The sequence below is a fragment of the Echinops telfairi genome, unplaced genomic scaffold, assembly GCF_000313985.2.
Source record: "Echinops telfairi isolate 266 unplaced genomic scaffold, ASM31398v2 ScPeMD7_70;HRSCAF=299, whole genome shotgun sequence".
Taxonomy (NCBI): domain Eukaryota; kingdom Metazoa; phylum Chordata; class Mammalia; order Afrosoricida; family Tenrecidae; genus Echinops; species Echinops telfairi.
This window is the reverse complement of record NW_022103968.1, coordinates 29,572,917-29,600,795: the sequence shown is the minus strand read 5'-3', so window position 1 is coordinate 29,600,795 and position 27,879 is coordinate 29,572,917. Positions and strand designations below refer to the sequence as shown.

At 48.1% G+C, this 27,879-nt stretch overlaps 1 protein-coding gene across 4 annotated transcripts in view; it reads left to right on the top strand.

The window, feature by feature from the left end:
- The first annotated feature begins 3,511 nt into the window (after positions 1-3,511).
- CNNM1 (cyclin and CBS domain divalent metal cation transport mediator 1) overlaps positions 3,512-27,879 on the top strand; it is a 70,663-nt gene continuing 46,295 nt past the window's right edge. For all 4 annotated transcript variants that reach the window (XM_045291363.1, XM_004701006.3, XM_045291361.1 and 1 more), the window contains exon 1: positions 3,512-5,122. In XM_045291363.1, coding sequence (XP_045147298.1) covers positions 3,547-5,122 — 1,576 coding nt within the window. In that variant the 5' untranslated portion in view covers positions 3,512-3,546. The remainder of the gene's footprint in view (positions 5,123-27,879) is intronic.

Below are 27,879 nucleotides of genomic sequence, written 5' to 3'. Positions count from 1 at the left end.
TAAAACTCCAGAGAGCATATGTGAGGGTGTGTGTCTCAATTATCTATGTAGAACATGTAAACAGAAGTGTGCCAAAGCATTAACTGTGTGTCACTTCTGGTTGGTGGGGTTGTGGATGATTCTTATTTTATTTTTCTTTAAATCAATCATTTCATCGGGGGCTCTTGCGTCTGTTATAACAATCCCTACCTCCATTATACCAAGCGGACATGTACAAATGTTGCCATCAACAATTTCAAACATTTTCCTCTTGAGCCCTTTATTAGACCCTCTGGATTTCCTCCTTTGCCCATCCAGCCACCCTCTCAAGCCCTTAATATAGTATGCATTGTTATTATTATTTATGACTTAGTTTATTTATCCTCTTCTGCATTTAGTTTTTCAGTGAATCTGTAATATTTTATCATCAGAAATTTTAAGCTCCTGATAGAATTTTTGGAGGCTTTTACTTGGGCTCTGGGAGGTGATGAGAGCATCAAACCAAGGTCAAAACAAGTTTTACCTGAATTTCTACCTAAACTGTTATTTAGCCTGATCTAAAACATGGATATAATTGTCTCTCTTTTCCTAGGGCTATTGTATGCATGCAATAATTAATGTGAATTCCTTTGCAACTCCAAAGATTTGTCAAAGGCTTAGGTAGTTTCATAGTGAGAATAGAGAGCCCCATGGCAGGTCTCTTGGTGCTGACGACTTTAAGTGGGGAAACTATCAAACCATAAGGTAGTGTAGTGGTTATGGGTTGGACTGCTAACCACAAGGTCTGAGGTTCAAAACCACCAGCCAATCCATGGGAGAGTTACAGTCTCACAAACTCACAAGGGTAGTTCTACCCGTCCCATAGGGTCCGGATAAGTCCGCATCGACTCGATGGCAATAAGAAGTGTCAGGAGAAAGATGAGGCTTTCTGTTCCCAGAAACACAGTCTCAGAAACCCACGGGGACAGCTCTGAGTCAGAATCGACTTGAAGTCACTGAGGTTGGCTTGAAGCGTCAGGACAGAAGCAAGAGCCGACTTGCCTGACCTGACTTCTCTCCTCCACCTCCCGCTGTTAGGTGGCATGGAGTCACTCCGACGCAGTGGGGCGCTAAGTGCACAACGCACCACTGCACCGTCCTTCGGTATCCCTACAATGGATGCCTATACCGGAGCCCATATTGCAGCCACAGGGTCAGTTCATCACATTGGGAGCCTTCTCTATTTCACTGCCCCTCCACTTGACCAAGCATGATGTCCTCCGGGAACTGGTCTCTCCTGACAACATGCCCAAAGTATGTGAGACAAGTCTCGCCATCCCGGCATCTCGGGAGCACTCTGGCTGGCCTTCGTCCAAGACAGATGGGTTTGTCCTTTTGGCAGTCCGGGGTACTTTCAATATTCTTCTCAGCACCACAGTGCAAATGCACTGGTTCTTCTTCGGTCATCCTCATTGGGTGTCGAACTTTCACATGCACTTGCCCATGAGACAATTGAGAATGCCACGGCGTGGGACAGACACACCTTTCCTCCTGTACTTCCAATAACCATCTCAGTGTTCTCTCTTCAGATTAAACCTCCCTGCTGTCTCTTTAGCAGCCCATCCAAGAGACCGCTTGTAGTAAACTGGATAGAGTGTACTTGCAGGAGTGGCAGGTTTGTTTCACAGTTCCTACAGAGTATGAATGACAACCTATGTAGGCATAAGACCAGAAACCTAACCATGTATGGGGCTGTTTCCAGAGGGTTTCCAAGGAAATTAAGGTGACTTTTAGCTCAGGCCATTCGTATGGGGCCTGAGTCTGGGCCGGGCTCTCTCAAACAGTATTGGGTGGAAGGGTGGGGTGGGGCTCATGAATTCCATACAAAAAAAATTATTTCATACACCGAATGATCTTTCTTAATGAGTCATAGCTGTGAAGAGCAATATGTGAAATTATTATCACTTTTGCATTAAGAAAATAATATACCTGAACAAAATTTCTCAAGAGACATGAAACTTACATTCACTCCAAACCCTGCAAATGAATGTTTATTACTACTTTATTCCTTACTTCCCCAAACTCAAGGCAACTCAATGTCCTTTCGCTAGTGAATGGATAAGCAAACCATGGTCAATCCATCTAATGGGATACTACTAGACCAGAAAGAGAGAAACATATTAGCTAGGCTTGAAGAATTTAAAATGCATTGTGCAAAGTAAATAAAACCAGGCCCCAGAGCTGAATACTGCATCATTCCATTTATCTGTCAGAATATACTATTAGTTCCCAGAAGATACGAATGAGGGTCGGTTGAGGTGGGGAAGGATGGGCTACAACCAGGCAGGCAGAAATTATGTTGGAGGGTGATGGAAATATTCTGGAGTGGGATGATTACAAAAATAGGCTTTTGTCAAAACAATACAAGTGAATTTTATGATATTTTACTGCATATGTTGAAAAAATGAATGCATAGAAATAACATTAAGCAATACAGGCCCATGGTAGATTCAAATAACACTATGGATTCAGCAAAAAGTCCCCCTTCCAGACCTAGTGCTGTATTGCAATGGTGGCTAGATAAATCTACACATGTGATAAAATGGCATGAACTATACAAACACCCTGTAGCAATGTCCATATCCTGGTTCTGATACTATACTGTAGTTGTATTATAGTTCAATTAACTGTAACCATGAGGGGGGGGCCATGAAGGATATACTTGAGCTGCCTCCTCTTTTTGAAATTTCCTGTAAATCTATCATTTCTTTCCTACAGTATCTCTCAACCAGACCTCCAGGGGCAACAGTCATTACAAATTCCCCGTGTATCTTATGCATATTAAGTCCAATTTCGGCCGGTGAGTACATCTATGCATAAATACTTCTAACACCAATGGGAGGATAGGGTACAGCCTGTTCTGCATGTGGTTTTAGTTATTATTTTCTAGTTTGTTTATCACACATTCATAAATCTTCCTCATTCTTTTTTCCTGCCGCATAGTATTCCAGCATGCTGCAGCGTCGCACCTTATCTCAATAGTTTCTTACATAGGGCCATTCGGATCTTAAAGACAGCCCAGAACTTGACAATGTCTGTAACATGGTTAAGACTGAGCTGAACAGAGTGCAAACACTAAAGGTTCTCACACATTCAAGACCTGCCTCCAACATGCCTTTTCCTCAGGAGGGTGTCTGCCAGGGGCAGAACAGGTTCCTATCCGTAGGAGAAATACGGAGGATTTTCCGGGCCAATGGGGAAGCGGGAAGGCCAGCAGGGAATTACTGCCGGGTAGGAGTTCGCTGAGGGGCGCCCTCCCGCTGGAGTGTAGGCCTGGCTCCAAGCCAAACCACCCTCCCTAGGCTGCAGCTCTGATAACACCGAAGCGGGCGGGGGGCTCGGCTCGGCGGGCGCCGTGATGCCAGGCGATTGCAGGCTCCCAGCGGAGGCCCCGCGGTGTCCAGCCCCCGCGCGCAGGGGGCGCGCACGTGGTGACCTGCCAGGGGCCGGGTTCCGGGCTCGGGCTCCTCCTCCCTACCGCTCCCGCTCGGCTTCTGCAGTATCACGTGCAGCCGCGCCGGGTGCAGGATGGCGGCGGCGGCCGCAGCGGTGGGTGTCAGGCTCCGGGACTGCTGCAGCCGGGGCGCCGTCCTCCTGCTCTTCTTCTCCCTGTCCCCTCGGCCCCCGGCCGCGGCCTCCTGGCTGCTGGGCCTGCGGCCCGAGGACACCGCGGGAGGCCGCGTGTCCCTGGAGGGGGGCACCCTGCGCGCGGCTGAAGGCACCAGTTTCCTCCTGCGCGTCTATTTTCAGCCCGGGCCCGCGGCGCCCCCGGCGCGGATCCCCGCAGCCACGCTCTCCCCGGGGGGAAACGGCACCGGCGACTGGGCTCCGCGGCTGGTGTTCATCGAGGAGCCCCCGGGCGGGGGCGCGGGCGGGGGCGGCGTGCCTCCCAGCGCGGTTCCCACGCGCCCCCCGGGGCCGCAGCGCTGCCGCGAGCAGAGCGGCTGGGCGTCGGACGTGGAGGTCTTGGGGCCCCTGCGCCCCGGGGGCGTGGCGGGCTCGGCTCTAGTCCAAGTGCGGGTGCGGGAGCTGCGCAAGGGCGAGGCGGAGCAGGGCAGCGCGGGCGGTGGCGGGAAGCTCTTTTCGCTGTGCGCCTGGGACGGGCGCGCTTGGCACCACCACGGCGCCGCGGGCGGTTTCCTGCTGCGTGTCCGGCCCCGGCTGTCCGGCCGGGGCGTTGACCTGCTGCCCCCCGCGTGGCTGCGAGCCCTTGGGGCGCTCCTGCTGCTCGCCCTGTCTGCCCTGTTCAGCGGCCTGCGCCTGAGCCTGCTCTCGCTGGACCCGGTGGAGTTACGGGTGCTGCGGAACAGCGGCTCGGCCACCGAGCAGGAGCAGGCGCGCCGCGTGCAGGCCGTGCGCGGCAGGGGGACCCATCTGCTCTGCACCCTGCTCCTGGGCCAAGCCGGAGCCAACGCTGCCCTGGCCGGCTGGCTGTACGCCTCGCTGCCGCCGGGCGTCGGGGGCACAGAGGACGATTACGGCGAGGCGGGGGGACACTTCCCGTGGCTGCCGGCGCTCGTGTGCACCGGCGCCGTGTTCCTGGGCGCCGAGATCTGCCCCTACTCGGTGTGTTCCAGGCACGGGCTGGCCATCGCCTCGCACAGCGTGTGCCTGACCCGGCTGCTGATGGCCGCCGCCTTCCCCGTGTGCTACCCGCTGGGCCGCCTGCTGGACTGGGCGCTGCGCCAGGAGATCAGCACCTTCTACACGCGGGAGAAGCTGCTGGAGACGCTGCGAGCCGCGGACCCCTACAACGACCTGGTGAAGGAGGAGCTCAACATCATCCAGGGCGCCCTGGAGCTGCGCACCAAGGTGGTGGAGGAGGTGCTGACCCCCCTCGGCGACTGCTTCATGCTGGCCTCGGACGCCGTGCTGGACTTCGCCACGGTGTCGGAGATCCTGCGCAGCGGCTATACGCGCATCCCTGTGTACGAGGGCGACCAGCGACACAACATCGTGGACATTCTGTTTGTGAAGGATTTGGCCTTCGTGGACCCGGACGACTGCACCCCGCTCCTCACGGTCACCCGCTTCTACAACCGGCCCCTCCACTGCGTCTTCAATGATACCCGGCTGGACACGGTGCTGGAGGAGTTTAAGAAGGGTGAGCAGTGGTCTGTGTTCCTCCCCCAACCCCTATCCCCATTGAAGGCATGACCCTTTTATAATGGTGGGCGTCTTCAGGCACCCCGGGTAACTTCTCTTCGATGGTACCCCAAACGCAAGAAGGCCCTCTCTCCTGCCTTCCCTGGCTTGCCTGACCGCACTTCTTCCCCACGTTCTTGGAGCCCGTCGCTTCTGTCGGGACTTGGCTTTCTGTCGCGTGCATGGTGTTTTTTCAGAGTCGGCTGCGTGCCAGATACTGAGCAGGGTGGGCTCTGGGGGTGGCCCGTGGAGGCCAGTGCACAGCTCCCCAACCATTACAGCAGCCTGTGGTACACGTTCCTATAAAAAAGCAGCCTTTTCTTTAAGACGCATCCAGAGCCTGAAGCTCACCACTTCCAGGGCAAACTGGCTCCATTGCTGGACAGCTCCAGCGGCTGACAAAGTCTTTAACTTGTGCACAAATCTGCCGCCAGGGTTTCTCCCTGGGTCCCCGGGGGTTCTGCACTTGAAATCACATAACGTGAGTGTCGTAAACACCCTAGAATTCTTTCCCCACCTTGAACCTCCCTTCATCCATTTATTTGACACACAGCAAACGCCCTAGTGGGTGATTAAACGTGCAGTCAGGCAAGCCGGGGAAGGCAGTAGGGGCCTTCTGGGAAGGATGGTCCCATGAGGAGGGTAGATCTGAGGGCATTCCCTGGGAAGACCAGACCAGGCGAACACTTGCATGTCAAATCATAGGTTTTTTTTTCCTTCAGAGCAGTTACCACACCAGTCCCTAACCTCAAGTCATGCTTATTAGCATGCTTGCATCATGTCTGGGGCTTGTCTTTGGAAACTCTCTTCTAGGGGCAAGTGTAATTCACCCAAGAAAAAAATAGCATGGCTACTTTAAAGTAGATCCTCTTGGCATTACCCAGTTTGACTGGACCCCCACCGCCCTCCCCCCACCACCCCTTCGTTCATTCACTATGTTTGTTCTAGAAGGCTATTTTTTTTTTTTTTAACTAAACCTACTTTTGGGAGTCACCATTGTGAAAACACTGACATGGCTGGAAAAGTGCAGAACCTTCCAGAATGGCTAATTTTGAAGGAGGTGCTCATCCGTACAGATTGAATTGGCATGTTTGCCGAGAGAAAAACTAACTATTCCGTCCCCTGACTTTAGATACGGGCTTCAGAGGTAGCTATCCTATAGCTAGCAGCTCTCATTTGACAGGGTGTTTTTGATACGTTTTGGTTGGTCATGAATTCGATGTCATGACCTGGAGGTACTCCTTAGGATTTCGCATACAGTCTTCCTTCTGCTTGGTGGTGGTGATGGTGTTAGGGCCTGGGGTGTCGGTTCCGACTCAGAGGAATCCAATGCACAACAGAGCGAACCCCGAACCCCCGCCTGGCCCAGTGCCAACCCTCAGAGCGGTTGCTGTGTTCTCGAGCCCATGGTTGTAGCTACGGTGCCGGTCCTCTTGTGAGATGTGTGACGTTGTGTGAAGTATCAAAAGGAAGCCTGGGGGCGGGGGCTGCTGAAGGCTAATCTCAGCCTCACATTTGCCTAGACTTTGTGTTGGTGTCATGAGAAGTCGAGTCCAGGGTGGGCTACTGTCTCAACCTGTTCTGTCTCAGTCCCCCAATCCTTGCCCCAAGAGTTCGCACTGCACTCTGGGAGTTAGCCATCCGCTCTTCCAATGACTGGTCCATGCTGTGTGCCCTACAAAAGGGAGTCTGGAAACTGACCCTAAAAGCCATGGCTTCGCAATATATGTATTTACTTGATGATCAAGATAAAGCGCAGTTAAGGGCCTGTCTCATTTTCAGGTGCTGCTGGGAGACATTTTAAAATGAGACTCCTGTGAACGCATTCATGCCTGCATAATTTATTGGGCCTCTTTACAGTGTAGGCAGTGGGGAGACAAGACAACAAGGCTGTCCTCGGGGCACTGTCTACAAGAGCATCAGTGCGAGAACATGAGCGTTGCTGAGAACCAGGAATTGCATCTTCTTCTCCTTTGGGTCCTCAGCCCCTTCCACGCTTCCTGACACACAGTGTGTGACTCGGGAAGGTCAATACTCATCTCTGAAACGAGCGCCGGTGGCGGAATTTCTAAATCTGGCCCGGAAAGGACTTGGCAGTGTCCTAGGAGCAGTTGGGAGATCACTGAAACAGGGAGCTCCTGAAAAGAAGCAGGCCATGACAGTGAGCATCGGGCCAAAGAAGGGTCGATAGGAGGGGGCTTCAAAAGGTTGGTGGAAAATTCCATTCTCTCAAATTCCATTTTCCCAGGAACTTCTTCAAGCCCCCTCCTTATCCCATGACCCTCCCAAACCTTGCTACTGAGTCAAAGTGTGGTCAAGAAACCAGCAGCATTGGTATCAGCTAGGAGCTTTGTAGAAATTCCGAATTTCAGGTCCCGCTCCAAATCGACTGAATGACAATCTGCATTTTCATAAGCCCCTAGGTGATCCATGTGCGCATTAACGTTTGAGAAGCTTCACCTCCCAACAATTCAAGGTGCATTCTAGATTTGCTTTAGGGTGGAATACGTCAAAGGAATTTCCAAGGTAAGTGTTCTCAGGCTCCACGCCGTATGCTCCAGTTCGTCCTTTCCATACTTCCAGTCCTTAGGACAGGAAAACTGAGTCCAACAACTTCTCTTGACCTTGAAGCATAACTTTGTTCAAGCAAATCTTAATTGCTCTTTTATTTCCCTCATGTCTTTGCATCTCAAGCAACTTAACCACCTACGTAGACCTCTTGGGAGGCAGTGGAAGAGAATGCCAATCTTACTAATAGGAACTATAGCTTCCATTAATTGAGCGATTGTGCCAGGCACAACTTGGTACCATGCCAAGCCCCTTACACACTAAAGCAATCCTCCTGGGCAGGTATTATTAACAACATTTCACAGATGAAGATACTAAAACTCACTTCAATGGTATGACCAGCTCAGCTTTCTGTAACTTATAACGGACTGCATGGGGATTTGAACAGGGTCTGGGGGCACCCCAAACTTTTCCTTTTTGCACTCTCCCAATCTGGTTGCATCCTCCACTCTGGGACTCATGCCGCCCACAAGCTTCACTTGTGACTTGCTCCCTATGACTGATGAACTTCTGGATTCTGCATGTTAGAAGCATAGCTTTTATCATTACAATGATTGCTGCCATACATACTTCACTCCAGATTATTTCAACCTTACCTTTTCTGGTCTGAGCCTCAGTCTCACTCTGCAGAGTTACAGGTGAGAGAGAGACCTGCCTAAAATCATCATGCAAGGCTAGATGCAAATCCAGGCCAAGGGACTCCAAAGGCCTTTGTTGATTTAGAACGGTCTCTCTCTATTTTTTATGAGTCGCGTGTCGTTAGAAGTAGGAAAAGGCAAATGGCCTTGCCGGCCAGCAGGTTAGCTGAACAAGAGAATAGTATTTCTCCCCAGTGGGCTCTGAGTTCCTGTTGGCCGGAAATGAATCTTGTTACCTTGTATTCCCAAGACGACACCAATGGCCATCATGACCAGGAGGTGAATAAATGTTTGCTGAGTAAGTGGTTTTACATAGATAACGTCCATATTTCTGTGCTTGACGGAGGCAAACCCTGAGCATCAGACCCTTAGTGTGTCGGTGAGCACAACGAATCTTCTTCCTCTGCCTAGGGTTTCTTCTGAAGTTAGTGGCCCCACTGTGTCTCCAGTCTGCTGAACTAGAAACTTCTCCTTCTCCCACCTTTACCTGCTAGTCACGAGCCCAAACCAAAGCAAACTCAATGCCATCAAGTCAACGCAGACCCACAGCAACCCTGTAGGCAGGGCAGAACTGCCCGGGAGTTTCCAAGACTGTAACTCTTTACAGGGTAGAAAGCCTGTCTTTCTCCCTGTTGGTCACTAGAGTCAGTCAAATATTGCATCCAACATATTTCTGGGACTTTACATAATTATACCAAACCCAAACCAAACTCACTGCCCTGGAGTGGAGTCCTGCTAAAGGACAGAGTAGAAATGCCCCTGTGGATTTTGGAGGCTATAACTCTTTACAGGAGTAGAAAGCCCCATATTTCTCCTGAGGAGCAGATGGTGGTTATGAACTGCTGACCTTGTGGTTAGTAGCCCAAAGAGCATCCTCTGATGCTACCGTCATTATTATACATAATTCTTTCTTCCACTTCGGGTATTTGTTGTTTGACTCCACAAATAGTTATTGTGTATGGTGTGCAGGCACAGAGGGGAACACCACCAATATAGCTCCTGTCTGCATGGAGCTTACGGTCCAATTCAAGAAGCAGACATTTTTAAAAATCATTTTATTGGATGCTCTTACAGCTCTTATGATCATTCATACATCATTTGTTATCAAGCATATTTGTACATGTTGCCAACATTATTTTCTAAACATTTACTTTCTATTGAGCCCTTAGTATCAGCTCCTCTTTTCCCCGCTCCCTACCCCCCCACCCTTGTGACCCCTTGATAAATTATAAATTATTAGTATTTTCATATTTTACACCGACTGCTGTCTCCCTTCCCCCATGGTTTCTGTTGTTAGTCCCCTGGGCGGGGTGGTGGGGTGGTTATGTGTCAATCATTGCGATTGGTTCTCCCTTCCCCCTACCCTTCTGGTGTTGCTACTCCCATTCCTGTTCCTGGATTCTGTGTGTCATGAACTCGTATCTCTTATCTATACCTGTGCACATGTTCTGGTCTAGGCGGAAGTGAAAGGCAGGAGGACTGGGGTCATGATAGTGGGGGGCGTGGGAAGCCTTAAGGAACCAGAGGAATAGTGTGTTTCACCGGTGCTTTACTGTGTCCCGGTTGACTCATCCCTTCCTTGTGACCCTTCCGTAAGGGGATGCCCCGTTGTCTACAGATGGGTTTGGGGTCTGTGCGCCAACCCCCCTCCTTCTCAACAATATGTGTTGGTTTTGGGTCTTCTCAACAATATGTGTTTGTTTGGGGTCCTTTGATACCTGTTACCCAATCCCACGGACACCTCACTATCGCCCAGGTTGGTGTGCTGCGTCCATGTGGACTATTGCTTCCCTGCTACATGGCCCTGCTATGGGGTAGTGAAGAAGAGATTGATCTTTGGTGCCAGACTGGCTGGGAAGGATCCTGGCATTGGGCAAGTTACTGAACATGATTAAGTCTGTTTTATTCGCTGTAAAATGGAAATAATAACAGTATTTACTTTTATCGAGTTCTTTGGAATAGTAAGTAGGATAAACAATACATTACACTGCTTATTCAGTGCCTCCCATGTAATATATGCTAAAATAAATATTAGCAGTTATTATTAGGTGCAAATCTAGTCATTTGTGCAAATACCTCCTTTAGTTTTGCTCCTTCCACGTTGTTTCCCTCAAATCCATCCCCTGTAGTACCACTAAAATAATTTCTGATAATATCGCCCCACACTTAAAACTCTTTCTGCAGCTCCCCACGGCTTGCAAGAGAAAGCCTAAGCAGGCACTGCTGCCTGTAGCACCCTCACGCCGGGCTCGCGGCCTCCGCGGCAGGTTCTTCCCTTAGCACCTCCTGCCCCGCCTTTTCCCTTAGGCCCTAATGAATTCCGTGGCCACACTTTGTCTCTGTCCTTCTCCTCCATCCTATGCTCACGGCCTCCTCTAACACTCCGCTCAGGGAGGGACCACCTCGGGACAGGTCTCTTGAAATCCCATTTTGGGCCAATTTGATTGTCCCAGGTCCACATCTCTACTATTAAGGTAACAAGCTTTATTATCAGTATAGGAACCCTGGGGAGCAGCGAGGCTGCAGTGGTTAAGAGCTTAGCTGCTAACCAAGAGGCCAGCAGTTCGAATCCAGCAGCTATTGCACAGACGAGAGGTGTGGCAGTCTTTTCCCCTGAGGATCGCTGCTGTTGGTGAGGTGTTGACTCACAGTGTCCCAGTGTGCAACAGAGCAACACACTGCCAACACACCGGCCATCTTCACAGTCTTTGCCGTGTTTGAGCCCATCCTTTCGAACATAATGCCAAGCCGTCCCATTGAAAGTCTTCCTCTTTGAAGTCTCGCCATCCTCACTTCTCAGAGTATTCGGGCGCTGTGTCTCCCAACTCAGACTTGTTCGGTCTTGTGGCCTAGGATACCGTAGGTAGCATAGTGGTGACCAGTCGGGCTGCTAACTGGAAGGTCAGCAGTTCAAAACCACCAGCGGCTCCTTGAGAGAAAGACGGGGCTGTTTGTCCTGTAAAGAGTTGCATTCTCAGAAAGTCACAGGGCCAGTTCTACCCTGTCCTGTGGGGTCGCGTTGTGCCAGGATTAAGTTGTTGGCAGTGATTTTGGCTTGGTGTTTTCTGATAACCTACGAGGCAGTTCTACTCTGTCCTGTAGGGTCGCTATGAATTGGAATTAACTAAACGGCAGTGGGCCGTTTGTTGGTGGTGGTGTTGGTGTTGTTGTTACTAACAGTATTTGTTTAAATGACCCCCACCCATATAGTGAGTATCTGAAAGGCAAGAACTCTCTCATTTATCTTTGTAGCTCCGGCACTTAACAATGAATATGATACATACTAAGTTTTTAATACATATTTGCTGACTAATTAAATGGATGAATGAAGTAGTTGACCTTGACTAGAACTGCAGCGTTCTAGTGAGTGAATCATTAATGATCTCTAGACTGATTATTGTGGACCATGCAGCAGAAGGGGTCAAATTTTAAACATGAGAAGAAAGGTGTTGTGTATGCTGTGTTTCTTCTTCTTCGATACATGTATTTACTTCAAAGTTTAGCCCTTTGCATGTTCAAAATACCGTGTTAAGGATGAGTATACATGTTAAGGATGAGTAAGTGTGTTAAAGATGAGTATGTTTGTTAAGGATGAGCATATGTGTTAAGGATGAGCGTATGTGTTAAGGATGAGTGTATGTGTTAAGGATGAGTATCTGTGTTAAGGATGAGTATGTGTGTTAAGGAAGAGGATATGTATTAAGGATGAGTATATGCGTTAAGGATGAGTATGTGTGTTAAGGATGAGTAAGTGTTAAGGATGAGTATATGCGTTAAGGATGAGTATATGTGTGTAGGATGAGTATCTGTGTTAAGGATGAGTATATGTGTTAAGGACGAGGATATGTATTAAGGATGAGCATATGTGTTAAGGATGAGTATGTGAGATGCAGTTCTTGTTTCCTGAAAGTCCACAGCCCGAAGGTGAATAACTTCCCCTTTTGTAAAGCAAGGAGGTTGGGTGGACTCACTCACTTTCTCTGGTTCCCCCAATTTCCAGTGATATTGCAGTTCATAGGTCATGTCTCTGAATACTGGTATTTGGGTAAAACAGACCAGTATAAAAACCATTGAAACAAAAGGGCTATGATGTTATTGTCATTGTTAAGTGCCATCGAGTCAGTTCTGACTCTTGGAGATCTTGTGTATAAAAGAACGGCACACCGACCACCCGGTCCTGCCTCGTCCTCACCATCGTTCTTATGCTTGAGCCCATTGTTGCAGCTACTGTGTCGATCCATCTTGCCAAAAGTCCTCCTCTTCTCGCTGCCCCTCCGCTTTACCAAGCACGATGTCCTTCTCCAGGGACTGGTCTCTCCTGACAACATGTCTGACGTATGCGAGGTGAAGCCCCGCCAACCTTGTCTCTGAGGCGCATTCTGGCTGTACCTCTCCCAGACAGATCTGCTTGTGGTGGAAGCGCTTGGTGCTTTCAGTCCCCTTTGCCAACATCATCGATTGCATCGATTGCGTCCAAAGGCACCAATATTCCTTCAGGCTTCCTGACTCGGTGTCTCACTTTCACGTGCATATGCAGCGGCTGGAAATGCCATGGCGTGGGCCAGGCGTACTTCAGTCCTCAAAGGAACGCCCACCCCTGCTTTTGACTGTAACGAGCTCTTGAGCATCTGTGGTCTCTCGGTTGCTGCTTCCATGAGGATTGGTTGCGGATCGAAGCAAGATGAAATCTTTGACATCCATGAAAATACAAGCACTATGATAAAATTGTAAAAGGCCATGGGAACAGGGAAGAGAGAATTATGATGGCTAGGTGGCACATTTTGTTTTGATAAAGTATTTTTTACTGAATTTCATGTGCTAGATTGCATAATCATTTATTTTTAAAATTGAAAAATACAAAATAATAGGAAGCGTAAGTAAAAAAATCACCTGAAGTTAATCATCCAATTATCCTGAGATATAACACTTTACTATTTTTGTTATATCTATTACAAATACAATATAAAACATATACAGAATACTGATCTTGATCAAATTCTTAAAAACAAGTCAAGGGGGAAGGACCGTAGCCCTACCATTGTCCACAAATGAAATTTGCTATTCTGATCCAACAGTGGCTTCCTAATATGGTAGTGTTATTTTCATACAGCACTCAGTTCTTTATTTTGGAATGACTCATTTATTGCGTAAGGAGCCCTGGTAGCACAATGGATAAGCACTTCACTGCTAATGGAAAGGTTGGCCATTCAAACCCATCAGCCACTCTGCAGAAGAAAGATGTAGCAGTCTGCCTTCTTAAAGATCGCCGTCTTGGAAACCCATGGGGCAGTTCTACTCTGTCCTATCGAGTCCGTCTGAGTCAGAAGGACTTGACAGTCATGGGTCTGGTTAATTTCATGGGTGTAAATGGAGCCTTAGAAATTGATGATGTGTAGTCCTAAATTGTACTACTCTATGTATTTGATTGGTTTTAATAGAAAACCAACCCTGTATGCAGGAGGACAATGAGGAGGGGAGGGAGGAAGTTTTGTGTGGAAGTCAGAGGCCTCTGGCACTGTGACTCTGGTGTTTAAGTTAAACACCTTCGCCCTTCTGGGTTGGTTACGCCAACCAGATGGATCCTTTGGAAAGATGGGTCATAGTTCAAATGCATTGCTTTTTTCCTTTAGGAAGATGGATCTTTCTAAAAGAAAAGCCTGCACAACTTACATAATGTCAAGTTACTTTACCTGGACACTAGCAGGACCTATTGCTTTTTTATAATCAGTCTTTGCTCATTCGTTGATTCATTCCTTCCGTAAACATTGACCTCCTACTTTGCACCAGGCAGTGTGCCAGGCCCTGGAAATCCAGTGGCAAAGAAGACAGGCGTTGACCAGCCATTATGCATCTTGAAGATGTTTGCTTCCACCTTTGGCCCAAGCCTATGTGGTCCATTGCCTAAAATAGTCCAACTACCAGTAAGTGCTCCTTGGTGTAAACATTCCATGTAACTTTTTCACTGAGAGATTTTTGTGGTAGAAATGTCATTGTTTAACTGTCTCAGTCCAAACTCCGGTGTGAACTATTTCAGCAGGAAGAATAATCATCCCATTGCCTTGTTTCCAGAAACCTACCAAAAACATTAGTGCTCCATTCTTTGTCTGCCATAAAGGAAACCAAAGCCATTTTTACTTAATTGGTATAATTAGATATAATATGCTTTAAAATGTGTTAAACATTGCTAAATAGTACAATTTCAAATGAGATGTTTACCTTCTAAATAATAAAGCAAGCAACAAATATGTACAGGAGGGAAAAACAAAAGTGAAAGTAATTGATAATATAAAGTGGTCAAATGATGGGTTTGTTTTTCTTTCTTTAAAACTGTTCAGTACAACTGTTGTAATGTCATTATGCAATCAATGTGTTAAAAGACATGCCAGGTAGCAAAAGAATCAGAGCTGGAAGGACACTGGAAAAACTGAGAGAATTTAGTTCTCTCTCCTCTCTTGGATTCGGTTATCTTTTCCAAAGGACAACAGCTTCCATTGTCACAGCATCTTCTTATCTCATCTGACTCCCACAGTTCACTTCTATTTCCTCTTTTTATCATCCTTTGTGAGTTCTCTTCTATCTGAAGACAACTGTCACTCACCTTAATTTCATTTTTTTTATCAAGCAAATGCATTTGGTGGTGTTCCTAGCTCCCTTCAAAACTTGGTGTCTCAGAGGGGGGTGTCTGTGAGTGTTCCTGGGACACCCTTGAGCGAGTGGACCTGTAGGCCAGCTCCTAGACTGACAACAAAGGAGCCCTGAGGGAGAGTAGTTAAAATGCTCAGCTGCTAACCAAAAGGTGGGCAGTTTGAACCCACCAGCTGCTCCATGGGAGGAAGATGGGGCATCTGCTTCAGAAACATGCACAGCCTTGGACACCCTTGGGGGCAGTTCTGAGGATGCTGTCTTACGGGGTCACTGAGAGTTGGCATCGACATGCCAGCATTGATGTTCAATGTGGGACCTATCTCCCTCGCTGCCACCAAGTCGATGCTGTAGGCAGGGTAGAGCTACCTCTGTGGGTTCCCGAGACTGTTACTCTTTATAGGAGTAGAAAGTGCCCTCTTTCCTCCCAAGGATGGCATGTTGGTTTCAAACTGCTGACCTTGCAGTTAGCATCCAAACTCTGGGGGGCAGGGAACCTATAACAGCTCCCAGTTCTTCTTTTCTGCTTGTCTGTTCCTTTCCAAATTGAGATTCATTTATTTCTTTTTTGTTTGTTTTCCATATGTCGGATGGTCATTATTTTGTGGCAGGCCTGTGCCAGGCACTGGGGATAGCTATAGCATGAACAAGATGCACCATTCCTGCCCTCCTGGTGCCTGCCATTAAGTAGGCCTATAGATATTAACTGACAAATACAATTGCAAACTGTGATACGTGATTTAAAGAAAAAGCATCCGGACTCTGAGAGCCTATAACAAGGGGCCTGATCTGGCCCTGTGGGAAGGCTGGACCTCCCCTTCCCAGGTGATATGGGTGCTGACCCCTAAAGGATGGCTCGCCAGAAGAGGAAGCAAGAGTTTTCTAGAAGGAACTAGATGTGCAGAGGTTCATAGAATGATGGACTGGTGTGGGTACCACACTACATACAAGAGAGTGTTACCTCCGTCAACCAACCAACACACACACACACACACCCTCTTCTCCCAGTAATTGTTGGCAGTATCTGGGCAACTCAGTTCAGCAACAATCCTAAGTGTCACTGTACCAGGGCTATGACCTAGAGGCCTGGCGTCCACGTGGGAAAGACTGCCTGCAGCCGCGTGAGGGAGGAAGGGCCCTGATGGAGAGGATGGTGCAAGGCAGTGGGGGATGCGCGCAGCATCTGTGGGTGGAAGTAGAAGAGAGAACCAGCTCCCTGGAAGCATCAAGGAAAACCTCCCTGAAGCAGCAGAATTTCAGCGTGAACGGAGAGGAGCTCTGAAGAGCAAGCACGACGGACAAGGAAGGACGTTCCAGCGGCAGCAGGAGCTAAGCCAGAGCTATTGAAACAAAGGCGGAACGGCGCCCCCACTCCATCTAAACGCCGCTTTCCTTTCAGCAACACGAGTTCTCGGTGGGGTGAGGTATTTGTCAAAAACAATCTTTCTTCTCAAATACCAAAGCTGCATATATTAGCCATTTGGATAGCGCCGTTTCTAAAATGTTTGACACCCATTCCTGACTGCCTTCACAACAAGCACACAACCCAACCCCGTGGCTGATGAGTCGATTCTGACTCACGGCGACTGTCACAGCAGACCGTCAGGAGAACTGGCTTTGTTCTTTTCCTTGTGCCCATCGTCCTGGGGATGCTTGGAGGACTGGATGCTGGTTTGTACAGCAGGTCCCTGATGACTTCTCTTTCGCTGTCCCTTGGCTGTCAGCTGCCACTTCTCTGAATCTGCGTCAAGGAAAGCCTGCTGTCGGCCCGCACTCTTTACAAAGCCACCCTGCGTGTGCCTGCCTCCTGTGCAGTCTCTATTTAACAGAGAAGCCAGGGACATTTCTACGCTGAGAGTTTTGTAGCTACTGTGCAATGTTGTTCTGGACACTGGGTGTGATTGAGTTGGCTCTAACTCACAGTAGCTAACGTCCAACTGAACAAAGCACTGGCAGGCCCTGTGCCATCCCCGCAGCCGTTGCCGTGTCCCAGCCTGGTGTCGCAGCCACCGTGTCACTCGTCGCATTGAAAGTCCCCCTCCTTTCACCGAGCCTCTACTGTACCACGTGTGACCTCCTTCTCCAGGGGCTGGTCTCTGCTGGTAACTTGCCCGAGTGCACGAGACAGTCTCACGGTCGTCATTTCTAAGGAGCATTCTAGCCATGCTTCTTCCGAGACAGACTGGTCTGTTCTTTTAGCAGCCCATGGTATCGTGAATTGTCTCCATCGGCACCATATTTCTAAGGCACCCGCTCTTCTTGGGTCTTCCCGATCCATTGTCCAGCTTTGGCGTGCGTCTGAAGCCATTGAAAATACCATCGCTTGGTGTAGGCACACCTGAGCCCTCAGAGCGACCTGTATGCCTTTCCATATTTTAAAGAAGCCCTGTAGAGCGGATTTGCCAGTGTAGCATATCCTTTGACTTCTTGACGCCGCTTACGTGGGCCTTGATCGTGAATCCAAGTAAAATTCAACCCTTGACAACTTGCATCTTCTCTCCTTTTCTGGTGAGGTCCCTGGGGTGAGGATTTGTTCTTTCTTTCGAACGCTTTCATTGGCACATGATTTAGATAGCATACACTGTGTTTTCGTTCTCTCCAGTTGCAATCCGTATGGAAGGCCCAGGCCTGCTCTCCATCCGTCCATGTTTCCATCTCCTTCACTTGCAGCAAGCAAGGTTGTGTCATCTGCACGGGACAGATTGTTCACGAGGCTTCTTGGGCTCACAGTGTCATGCCCTTCTGCGTATCGCCTACCTACTGGGATTGCTCCGTATCCAGATTGAGTAAATGTGGCAAAAAGCGACAACCCTGATGCACACCTTTCCTGTCCTGAGGCTGCACGGTACCCGTTTGTTCTGTTCAAATGACTGCCTCGTGATGTGTGTCCCATGAAAGGCTCTGGCATTTCCATTCCTTGCAATGTTATCCATCACTTGTTAGGAGCCACAAAGTTATATCTTTCGGTTGTTCTCTGCTTTCAGCCAAAATCCATCTAACGTCAGCAATGATATGCCTTATTTTACATCTTCATCTGAATCTGGCTTGAATCCCTGGCAGTTTCTGGTTGATATATTGTTGCAACCCTTTTTATTTATCTTCAGCAAACTTTTACTTGTGTGTGAGGTTGATGACCTTCCTTGACAATTTCAACATTCCTTTGGGTCATTCTTTTTCTAAATAGGCACCAATGTGGATCTTTCCCAGTAGATTTGCCAGGGAGCCATCTTCCAAATTTCTTGGCATAGAAGCTTCCGAGTGTTGCATTTCTTTAATGATCATCTCAACTGATCTACCATCAGCTCCTGAAGCTTTGTTTTCCACTGGTGCCCTGAGTGCATCTTGGCCTTCCACCTTCAGGACCGTAGGTTCTGGATCATATGCTCCCTCCTGAAAGGGTTGGCCTGCAACCAACTTTTTGTAGTACAGTGTCTGTATATTCCTTGCATCTTCTTTTGATGTTTTCTGTATCAATCGATAATTTGCCCATAGAATCCTCCAACATTGCCACTGAAGGCTTGAATTTTTTCTTCAGTTCTTGGGAAATGCTAACTCCGTTTCTAGCACATTTTGTTATCATACTTCACTTTGTCTTCTTGAGATCCCCCTTTGACTTTGACCTCTTCTGTTCATCTCATTCCCTTCATAGTTTCTTCCTTTCACTTTAGCTACTGTTTTCAAGAATAACTTTCAGAGTCTCTCTTTTTTATTATCATTAATCATTTTATTGGTGGCTCTTAGAGATCATATAACAATCCATCATTCGATTGTATCAAGCACGCTTGGACGTACGTTGGCCATTATCATTTCCAAAACATTTTCTTTCTACTTGAGCCATTGTTAGCACCTCATCTTTTCCCCCCTCCCTCCCCCACCCTTCCAGCCTCATGAATCCTTGATCAGTTATATACTATGATTGTCATGTCGTATCTTACACAATCCATTGTCTCCCTTCACCCACATTTCTATTATTCATCACCCTTGGGGGCAGAGTTTCCAGACTGGCATTCATTTTGGTCTTTTCTTTGTTTTTAAAACATTTTTTTAAATCTGTTTTAAAATCCTGTTTTTTAAAAAAAATTTTTTAATGAGCTTTTCTTTTCCTTACGAAAGGCATCCTTGATGGTGCCTCCCAACCTGTCTGGCCTTGAGTCCTTCATGTTCAAAGGTTAAAGCTGCTCTTGAGGTGGGCTCCACAGGCAGGTGGGAGACACTGAAGACTGGACTGTCGTTGTTGCTGCCTTGTCCTTCTCTTCTTCAGCGCTAACTTGAACTTACATACACGCACTTGTCAGTCTGTTTCACAGCTAGCCTTGTTGTCACTCCTGATATTGAGCTTCTCGGCTGTCTCTTTCCACAGATGTAGCTGAATGATTGCAATGGCGTTCTTTCCCGTGAGGTCCCTGGGTAGACATTTATATTGTTGAAAAAGGTATTTGTAATGAGTAAGTAGTTGGTCTTGCAAAATTACGTTTTGAGATTGCCAATCGCCACCATTTCTATCACCACAGTCATATTTTCCAATACGGATCCTTCTTTGTTTCCAATTTTTATATCTTGATCATTGGTAATTGCCACGCATTTTGATTGCATGTTGGATCAGCTTCAGCTGGCACACGTTGGTAAATATGTTCCATTTCTTAATCTGTGGCAGTAATTGGCAGATCGGCTTATTGAAATAGTTGTTTTTCAGTACAACTGCTCACATCACCAACAGCGTCGTGCTTCGGGATCGGTCTTGAAAGGGGATTTCTGCTAACTGCAAGGCCATTGTCGTCCCCAGCAGAGCCGACCGTAGGCTTGTCCGATTCCAAGTGGCCAGTAGTGGTTAGACTGCCGATCGTTCGGACTTCAGTTCACTTTGAACAGTTCCCAGTGTCCCTGGGGCCGACCTCAGAGATCACACGTTCCGATATTAGTGAATGTTTGCCGCTGTCTCATCGTCGTGAGTGAGGCCACATGAACCAAGGAGGGCCCACAGAGCTTCACTCCATGCACGTCCCTAAGGTTGTCTCTGCTTTAAGGAGGCAGCTCTTCCCCCGTTACATTTGGAGTTTATTCCAGCCAGTGTGTGTGTGTGGTGGTGGGGGGTGTCTCATCTAGTCTTATATCAGACAGTGTTCTTAGGCTGTTCATAACATTTTCACAGAAGGAGATTGCTTGACTTTTTCCTTGTATGTCTTAGTCTTGGAAGGTGCACTGGAACCTGTCCACCATGGGTGGCCCCACTAAGACTTGAAATTCCAGTGGCAAAGCTTCTGGCAACACACCCGTTACCATGGTAGAACAAACTGGCAGGCGAGTAGTGGCTTGCTGATTTAAACAATGTGGTATACAATAAGCTCCAGTAAATATTTGTTGCATAAGTGACTAATTAGCCTTTGGCTGAGAGCCTAGGATATGGGGTTGATGTTGGGACTTGGGACAGTTACTTCTGAGTACAGATTCAAAGCGGTACAAAGTCAGGGCTTCCGAAAAAGGGCCGTTACTCTGCTATTTTTGCAGCGTTGCTTAGCAAGCCAAACTGCTAACCAATTTATATTCCACTGTCTAACGACTCTTTGTTTTTCAGGACCTGGTGATGTTGGTTACCACGGTGCTCTGGATGACACATTGGGTTTTTTTATCATTGCCTTGACTGGCTTAAGAGGTTTGTGGGCGATAAATAGGTTTGTTACTCGAGTCGGAGTGGTGTGAAACTTGACAATGAACCACAAACTGCAATTTGGTTTTTTCTTAACTAGAGAAAGTGTTTCGTTATTTCTAAATAAAGGTGGATGGTTGTCTTCTAATGACCTGGGAAGGCGTGGGGTGATTTCACCGTATAGATAAAAGACCCCCCTGCAGGTGTCAGCGTCTTTTTCACGTCCCAATGCTCTTCTTCAGTATTGAGATGTAAACATTAGGAGATCTCAGCCCTTAGGAAGCGCAAGGCTCGCAACCGTTGGCTCTTAAAAGGTCATGTCTATCCACACAAGACATCTCCTGTAAAGCCAGACTGTTTCCATAGCGCAGAACTATCTAGACTTACCAAAGTATTGGATGTTCGCACCAGAAAAGGAACTATGGCGATCACTTGGGCCCATTCTCTAATGCATGTTTCCTTCGGCAAGCTCCCGGTAACCTGTTGTCTGCTCTCTGTCTCTATGAAAATGCTGATTCTAGATCTTCTCTATGAATGGGATTATACACTATTGGCTTCTGCTCCCTGGCTTATTTCCCTTACACTAACAAATTCAAGGTCCACCGATATTGTAGGATATAGAAAAATGTCATTCCTTATACTGAATAATATTTCACTGTATGGATACAGACTACATTTTGGCTTGTTTTTGTTTTTCATCTGGTGTTAAACACACATGGGTTGGGTCCACCGTTTGGCAGTTAGTTGTGAGTAATTTCGCTATAAACATTGGTGTGCAGGTACGTTTGTGTCACTGTCGGTGATAACTCTGTGCTTCGTATTGTGTGGACCTTTGCCACACTGTTCCATTTCACGTTCCCAGCAGCAGTGTTCACGGGCTCTGCTTCTCCACGTCCTCACCAACACGTGGTCCTTTTTTATATTCATGACAGCATCCTCGGGTTTGTGAAGTGGTGTCTCATCATGACTTGGCTTTGCATTTCCCTGGTGACTAATAATGTTGGCCATTTTTTCATGTGTTTAATGACCATTTGTATCTCTTTTTTGGAGACAAGTCTCTTCAAGTTCTTCGCCAATGTTTTAATTGCGTTGTTTGTCTTTTTGGTTGTTGGAGTTGTTTACATAGGCTTGCTATTAAACCTTGATCAGATGCCCCCCCCCCATTCTGTAAGGTCTCTTCACTCTTGAAAATATGCTTTGGTGCAGCAAAGTTTTTTATTTGAATGAAGTCCCATTTGTCTGTTTTCATCCATCAGTTTCCAGGTGGAGAAAACCAAGACTCAGAAAGGTCCGATACATTCGTGAAGATCTTTTCAAAGCAGAACTCGTTTTCTGCTCGCCACATAGGTGAGGTCAGTATTACTGAGCCCCACTTTGTGGAGGAGGCACTTGAGCAGCCTGTTCAGTGTCAGTGACAGACATGGAATCAGAACCTACCTCTGCAGCTCGCCACCTCACTCAGAGGAGCCCCGGGCACAGGCAGGGCGCCCCCAAGACTTCAGCTTGGGTCTGGGCTCCTCCAGTTACCCACTTTGTGACCAGAGCTACCGCAGAAGCCCCCGTGTTGTCATGGGTTACAGGTTGGGCTGCGAATCACCAGCACAGCAGTGTGAAACCACCAGCTGATCCATGGGGGAAAGATAAGGCGATGTATCCCCTTAGACATGGACAGGCTCAGGACCCGGCAGAGGCCATGGTGCTCTGTCCCAGAGGGTCGCTCGGAGTCAGAATTGGCCTGATGAGAGGGACAAGGGCTGCCATTGAACCTGAGCTCCTTCTTCTTAAAAGAATGATGGCAATCGGCTGCAACTTCACGTGAAGGCTAAACACAACAGATTCGGAGCCCTCGCGGACATGCCATCAGTTGTTTTATGGCCTCACTGATCTAGTGACATGCTTGGTGTAACAGGTCCTTCCTTGGATGCAGCCCGTGTCTCGGAGAGACTGGAGGTGAATAGTACCCCGTCTTGTTTAATTGAGTCTGGAAGCCTTCCGTAGACCCTGGCCAGAGTCTGCTCCCTTCCAGTCCATTCAGAACTATTCCATTCCCTGAGCTCAAACTTTGGCTCTACCGATTATTTTCTCAGTAGGGAGTAAACACAATAAAGGTGATAAAGGACCAGAAAAGATGGCAAGACATATTCCAGAAGCCAGGAGGGTCTTTAATGCCAGGCACCGGGTGAGAGGAATCTGGCAATGGCGGTATTGGGGGACAGTTCATCTAGATTTGGTAGTTGCAATTCCTTAGCGCAGGAAGCGCAAACATAAGCATGGTTAGGCTATCGATCCAATCAGCCAGGATCCTGATACGGAACTTGAAGTCTGTACATTTGGCAAGTGGAAGGGGTCAGTGTCTCTGAGATGGTGTTTCATGCATGCTTCTTCGTAATCTCCTTTACTGGTTCCTTGTGCATCTGATATGTTCCCAGCACCTGGTGCATGACCTGAGCCCTAGCAAATGCTCAGGGATTTGCTGCACAAGGGGTGCATGTCCATGACCCCTAAATGTTGGAACGGTTCCTTCGCTTTCCTGTGATGCTTGTTCCCTTGGATTTTCACTGATCCTTCCAAAAATAGTGTCAGCCTGCGCTTCAGACTCCTATTTTCAGCTGTCCCTTGGCATCTCCACTTGGGGATCTAAAAGACATCTCAACTAGACCTGGGTGACACTATGTTCCTGCTCTTTGCCAAACCTATTCCTCTCCTCATCTTCCCAAACCCAGTCCATTGCTGGTCCAGCCTAGATTTCCTAATCAGAGCTCCTTTTTCTCTTTCGTGTCAGGTTCAGTCCCTCTTATACACTCTGCTTACAAAACAGCTACAGAACCCAGCTGCATCTCACCGCCTGGACGGTCACCATCCCAGGTCCTGCTACCAATCGTCTGTTATGACTCAGATGCTTAGGATGCATGTCACTGTCTGGCACAAACCAAAGTCCTACCAGGGCTCCTTGTCACTTCACTCAAAATAAGAGTCAACATTTTCATCTCTTCCCGCGAGCTTCGGTCACATCTGCATCTGCACAACCCTCAGCTTCCCTGACCTGAGCTCCCACGCCTGCCCCTCCTTCCCTCTCAACATTCGACAACAATCACAGTGGCTCCCTCGCCATACATACACTCACCAACGCTGAGTCCAGGCCAACTCCCAGCGAGCCTCCAGCAAAAGGTAGCACTGCCGCTGTGGGTTTCTGAGACTGCACATCCTCATGGAAGTGGGAGGCCTTCCATGGACTGTGGTCGGCAGCAGATCTTAAAGCTTCGCAAGTGATTCCTGGATGCAGCCAGAGGTGCGCCCCAGTGAGCTACAGTTGTTAAGAGAGACTTATCTTTAGGTGAGTGTTAGGGATTGAAGAATGCCCCCTAAAATAGATGTCAAGTCAGCTCGGCTGTGATTCTCAGTATTAAGGAATTGTCTCTCACTTTGTGATAGGGTGCAATTATCCTATGTGCTGTAAATCCTAATCTCTATGATATTGAGACCAGAGTAGAAGCAAGTATGTTAGTGAGGCAGGATGCAATCCACGGGATTAGGTTTTATTTTGAGTCATCTCTCTGAGGAGATGAGATTAAATAATTGAGCAGAGATGGAGGGACCAAGAGAGAAGCGCTGGCACTGCAGCGTGCCCTCTTGAGCTGTGGTCCCTGTGCTGACGACCTTCCTTATGCCCGACCCTTTCATACAGTTCCTCATGTGATGGCAACCACCCCCCACAACCATAACATTATTTTCGTTGCTACTTCACAACTGTCATTTTGCTACTGTGATAAATCAGGCCACCCCTGTGAAAGGGTCCTTTGACCCCCAAAGGGGTCACGACCCACATGTTGAGAACCGCTGTTCTAGACCCAGGGCAAGAGTGCTCCAAGGAGTCAGCTCCGAGGGGTTGCAAGGGGGTTCTCCAGAGCCAACAGAGAAAGGCGGCCTTCTCTCAGCGCTCTGTCCTCCACTGTGAGCGCATCCACTTCCGTAAAGCCATCCTCTTCTCGTGTGTCTGTTCTAGCAGTACTAGATAGTCAAGTGAGGAACCAGGAAGTGACGCGCTGCCTGCGAGTTGGGCTGTGGTCAGAAAGGTCAGTGGTTCAGAACCACCAGCCACTCCACAGGAGAAAGATGGAGCTTCCCGCTCCTGTGAACACTTACCTTCCTGGAGACTCGCAATCGGAATTGACTTGAATAAAGTAAAGGATCCACGGTCAATGGAAGAAAAACATCAGTCATACAGGCAGGAACCCCAGAGGTGTCCTCCCCAGCTCTGCTCCCACTCTAACCTGCATGACAGTCACCTGGAGATCTGGGTGAGGTGCAGGCTGATGGAGAGAGCTGGGACGTAACAGCCAAAGCCAAAGTCACTGCCAGTGAGTCGGTGTCCACTCGCAGTGACCCTATAGGACAAGTAGAACTGCCCCTGGGAGTTTGCTGCGACTGACGTTTAATGGGAGTAGAAAGCTCTGCCTTTCTCCTGAGGAGCGGCTGGGGGTTTCAAACTGCTGGCCTTTGGAGTCATAGTCCAACACGTAACCACTCTACCACCAGGGGTCCTAGACGGGGGAGAGGGGCCAGAGTCCGCACTGCGCTGGTGCGGATCCGACCAATCCAAGGACTACATTTTCAGTAGCAGGCTGTAGAACACTGCTTCCTAAGCTTTGCCGTGCACAAGAATCATCTGGAATGCTTGTCTAAAATGCAGGCTTCTGGATCGCACCCAAAGATTCTCATTCTGTAGGTCAGGGGTGAAGCCTGAGAAGTTGCCTCTTGAACAAGTTCCCGGGTGGGGTTGATGCCGCTGCACCAAGGAGAGCCACCAACTACCAAGGCGTGGTGACGAAAAAGAGGCTCTCTAGCCCAAGGGAGATGCTCGCTGGGCCACCAGCGAGACACGTGTAGTAGAAGCCACTGTGCTTTCCAAAGTGAAGGTCAGAAGTGAGGCCGAACCCTAAACCCATAAAACGATGACTGCTTTCCTTATTGTCCATTTCTAAGAAACAGACTTTCCTCCTCGCTTCTGTATTTTATCCTGGGAACATTTACCTACCAAAGTGCTGCAGCTATTTTTGAAAGAGAGAACGCAAATCAATTATTTTTGCTTTCCCCCGCCCTTTATCTTCAAAGTATGAGGTATGTTAAAAGGGTCCTTGAGAACTTTTCTCTGCTAAGGTTGCTAAACCACCTGGAGCAGATGAAGCTGTACGTCTGAAGACCTTTGGGAGCTATTTCACGTCTTCGAATGCCAATTAGAGTTGCGATGCTGCTGCTTCACTGCCTAGCTCTTTATAGCAGACTTTCCACCCTCAGCATCATTGGCATGTGGGGCTGATCTGCACACTGTAGGATGTTCAGCAGCATCTCTGGTCTGAGCCCATTAGAGCACCCCTCTCCCCATTCGTGTCAATCAAAAATGTCCTTAGGCGTTGTCAAATGTCCCCTTGTAGGGATGGGCGAGGGCATCTCCATCAGCTGAGAACCATTGCTTTAAAGGCAGTGCCTGAAACCATGACCCTCGTCCATCAGACGTGCAGTGCAGTGTGTTGCTACCAGGGAGTGAGGGATCGAACCTCATACAGAGCACTGCTAGTAACCAGTACCAGACTGCCCTTTGGATTCTTGGAGCAAAAGGAAAGCCCCAGGAGGCTTTCAGTAGGGGAAACTATTACTGATCTGAGACATATCAAGAGGTTAACCTATAGACAGTATAATACCACAAGCCTGTCTTGCGGGGGATTGGTACAAAAGTCACAAGAACTCTACCTTCAGCCCCACATTCAACATTGAGTGACCTTGTGTGCAACACAATGAAACACTGCCTGGCCCTGCGCCATCCTCACAGTTGTTGTTGCCTGATCCCATTGCTTTGCAGCCATTGTGTCACTCCATAGCCTTGGCAGTCTTCTTTCTCGCTGCCTTTCCGCTTTCCCCAGCATGAGGTCTCTCTCCAGGCACCGGCCTTTCCTGATCCCATGTCCAAAGCACGTAAGAAAGTTTTGCCATCCTTGCCGCGAAGGAGCCTCTGGCTGTACTTCTTCCGAGACAGACCAGTTTGCTCTAGTGGCCTTCCAGATCTGCTCCAGCCCCATAATTCAAATGCATTGATTCTTCCTGGCCTTCCTTATTCAACATCCAGTTTTCCCAGGCACCTGCATATGAGGTGATTGAAATACCATGGCTGGGGTCAGGTGCACCTCAGTTCTCAAAATGACAACCTTGCTCTTTATCATTTTAAAGAGGTCTTTAAAATGCAGCTGATTCATCCAGGGCGACACACTGTTTGGTCCCTGCTCCCAGGAGCAGTGGCTGTGGATCAGTAAGATGAAACCCTTGACAACGTCAATCTCTTCTCCGTTTGTCAGGATGTCTCTTGGTTCAGTTAGGAGGGTGTTTGTTCTCTTTACATTTAGCTGTCATCCATCGTGAAGCCCGGAATCCTTATTCTTCATCGGCAAGTGTTTCAAGTCCTCCTCATTTTCAGCAAGCACGGTTCTACGATCACATCATAGGTTGTGACTAAGCCTTCCTTCAATCCAAATCCTTCATAAAATCCAGCTTCTCAGAGTATTTACTTAGCTTACAACTTGAGTAAGTGTGGTGAGAAGACACAACTGACACATAGGTTGATTTTAAACCGTGCAGTATGCCTTTGCTCTGTTTGCATGACCGTCACTCGATCCATGTACAGGTTCCACGTGAGCACAAGGAAAGGTTCTAGAATGTCCATTCTTCTCAGTGCCATCCGTAGTTTGCTCTGATCCTGTAGTAGAAAGTGTTAATCAGCGTGTCACTACAATAGTCCTTTGTTTTAAAGATGTGAGTACCGTATACACTCGTGTATAAGCCAAGTTTTTCAGCACATTTTTAATACAGTTATTGTGGTAAAATTAGGTGCCTCGGCTGATAGTTGGGTCAGCTTATACTTGAGTATATACGGTACATAGCATCTTGTGACCCTCATACCAGATGCACCTCATGGACCAGAACTTACGAGACATCTCAGTGTTGCTTCCCTTCCCCACTGACAGAAGGCAGGTCATCAAACAGAGGATCACAGAGCATCCTAATAAAGAGGGGTTTTCAAACTTTAGCCTGCATGAGAACCACCTGTCCACACATGTTGCCAGCAAGTTGATTCTGACTCATAGCAACCCTACAAACAGAGTAAAACTGACCGGTAGGCTTTTCCAAGGCTGTTATCTGAATGGATATAGACTGCCAACCACAGCTTTCTCCCAA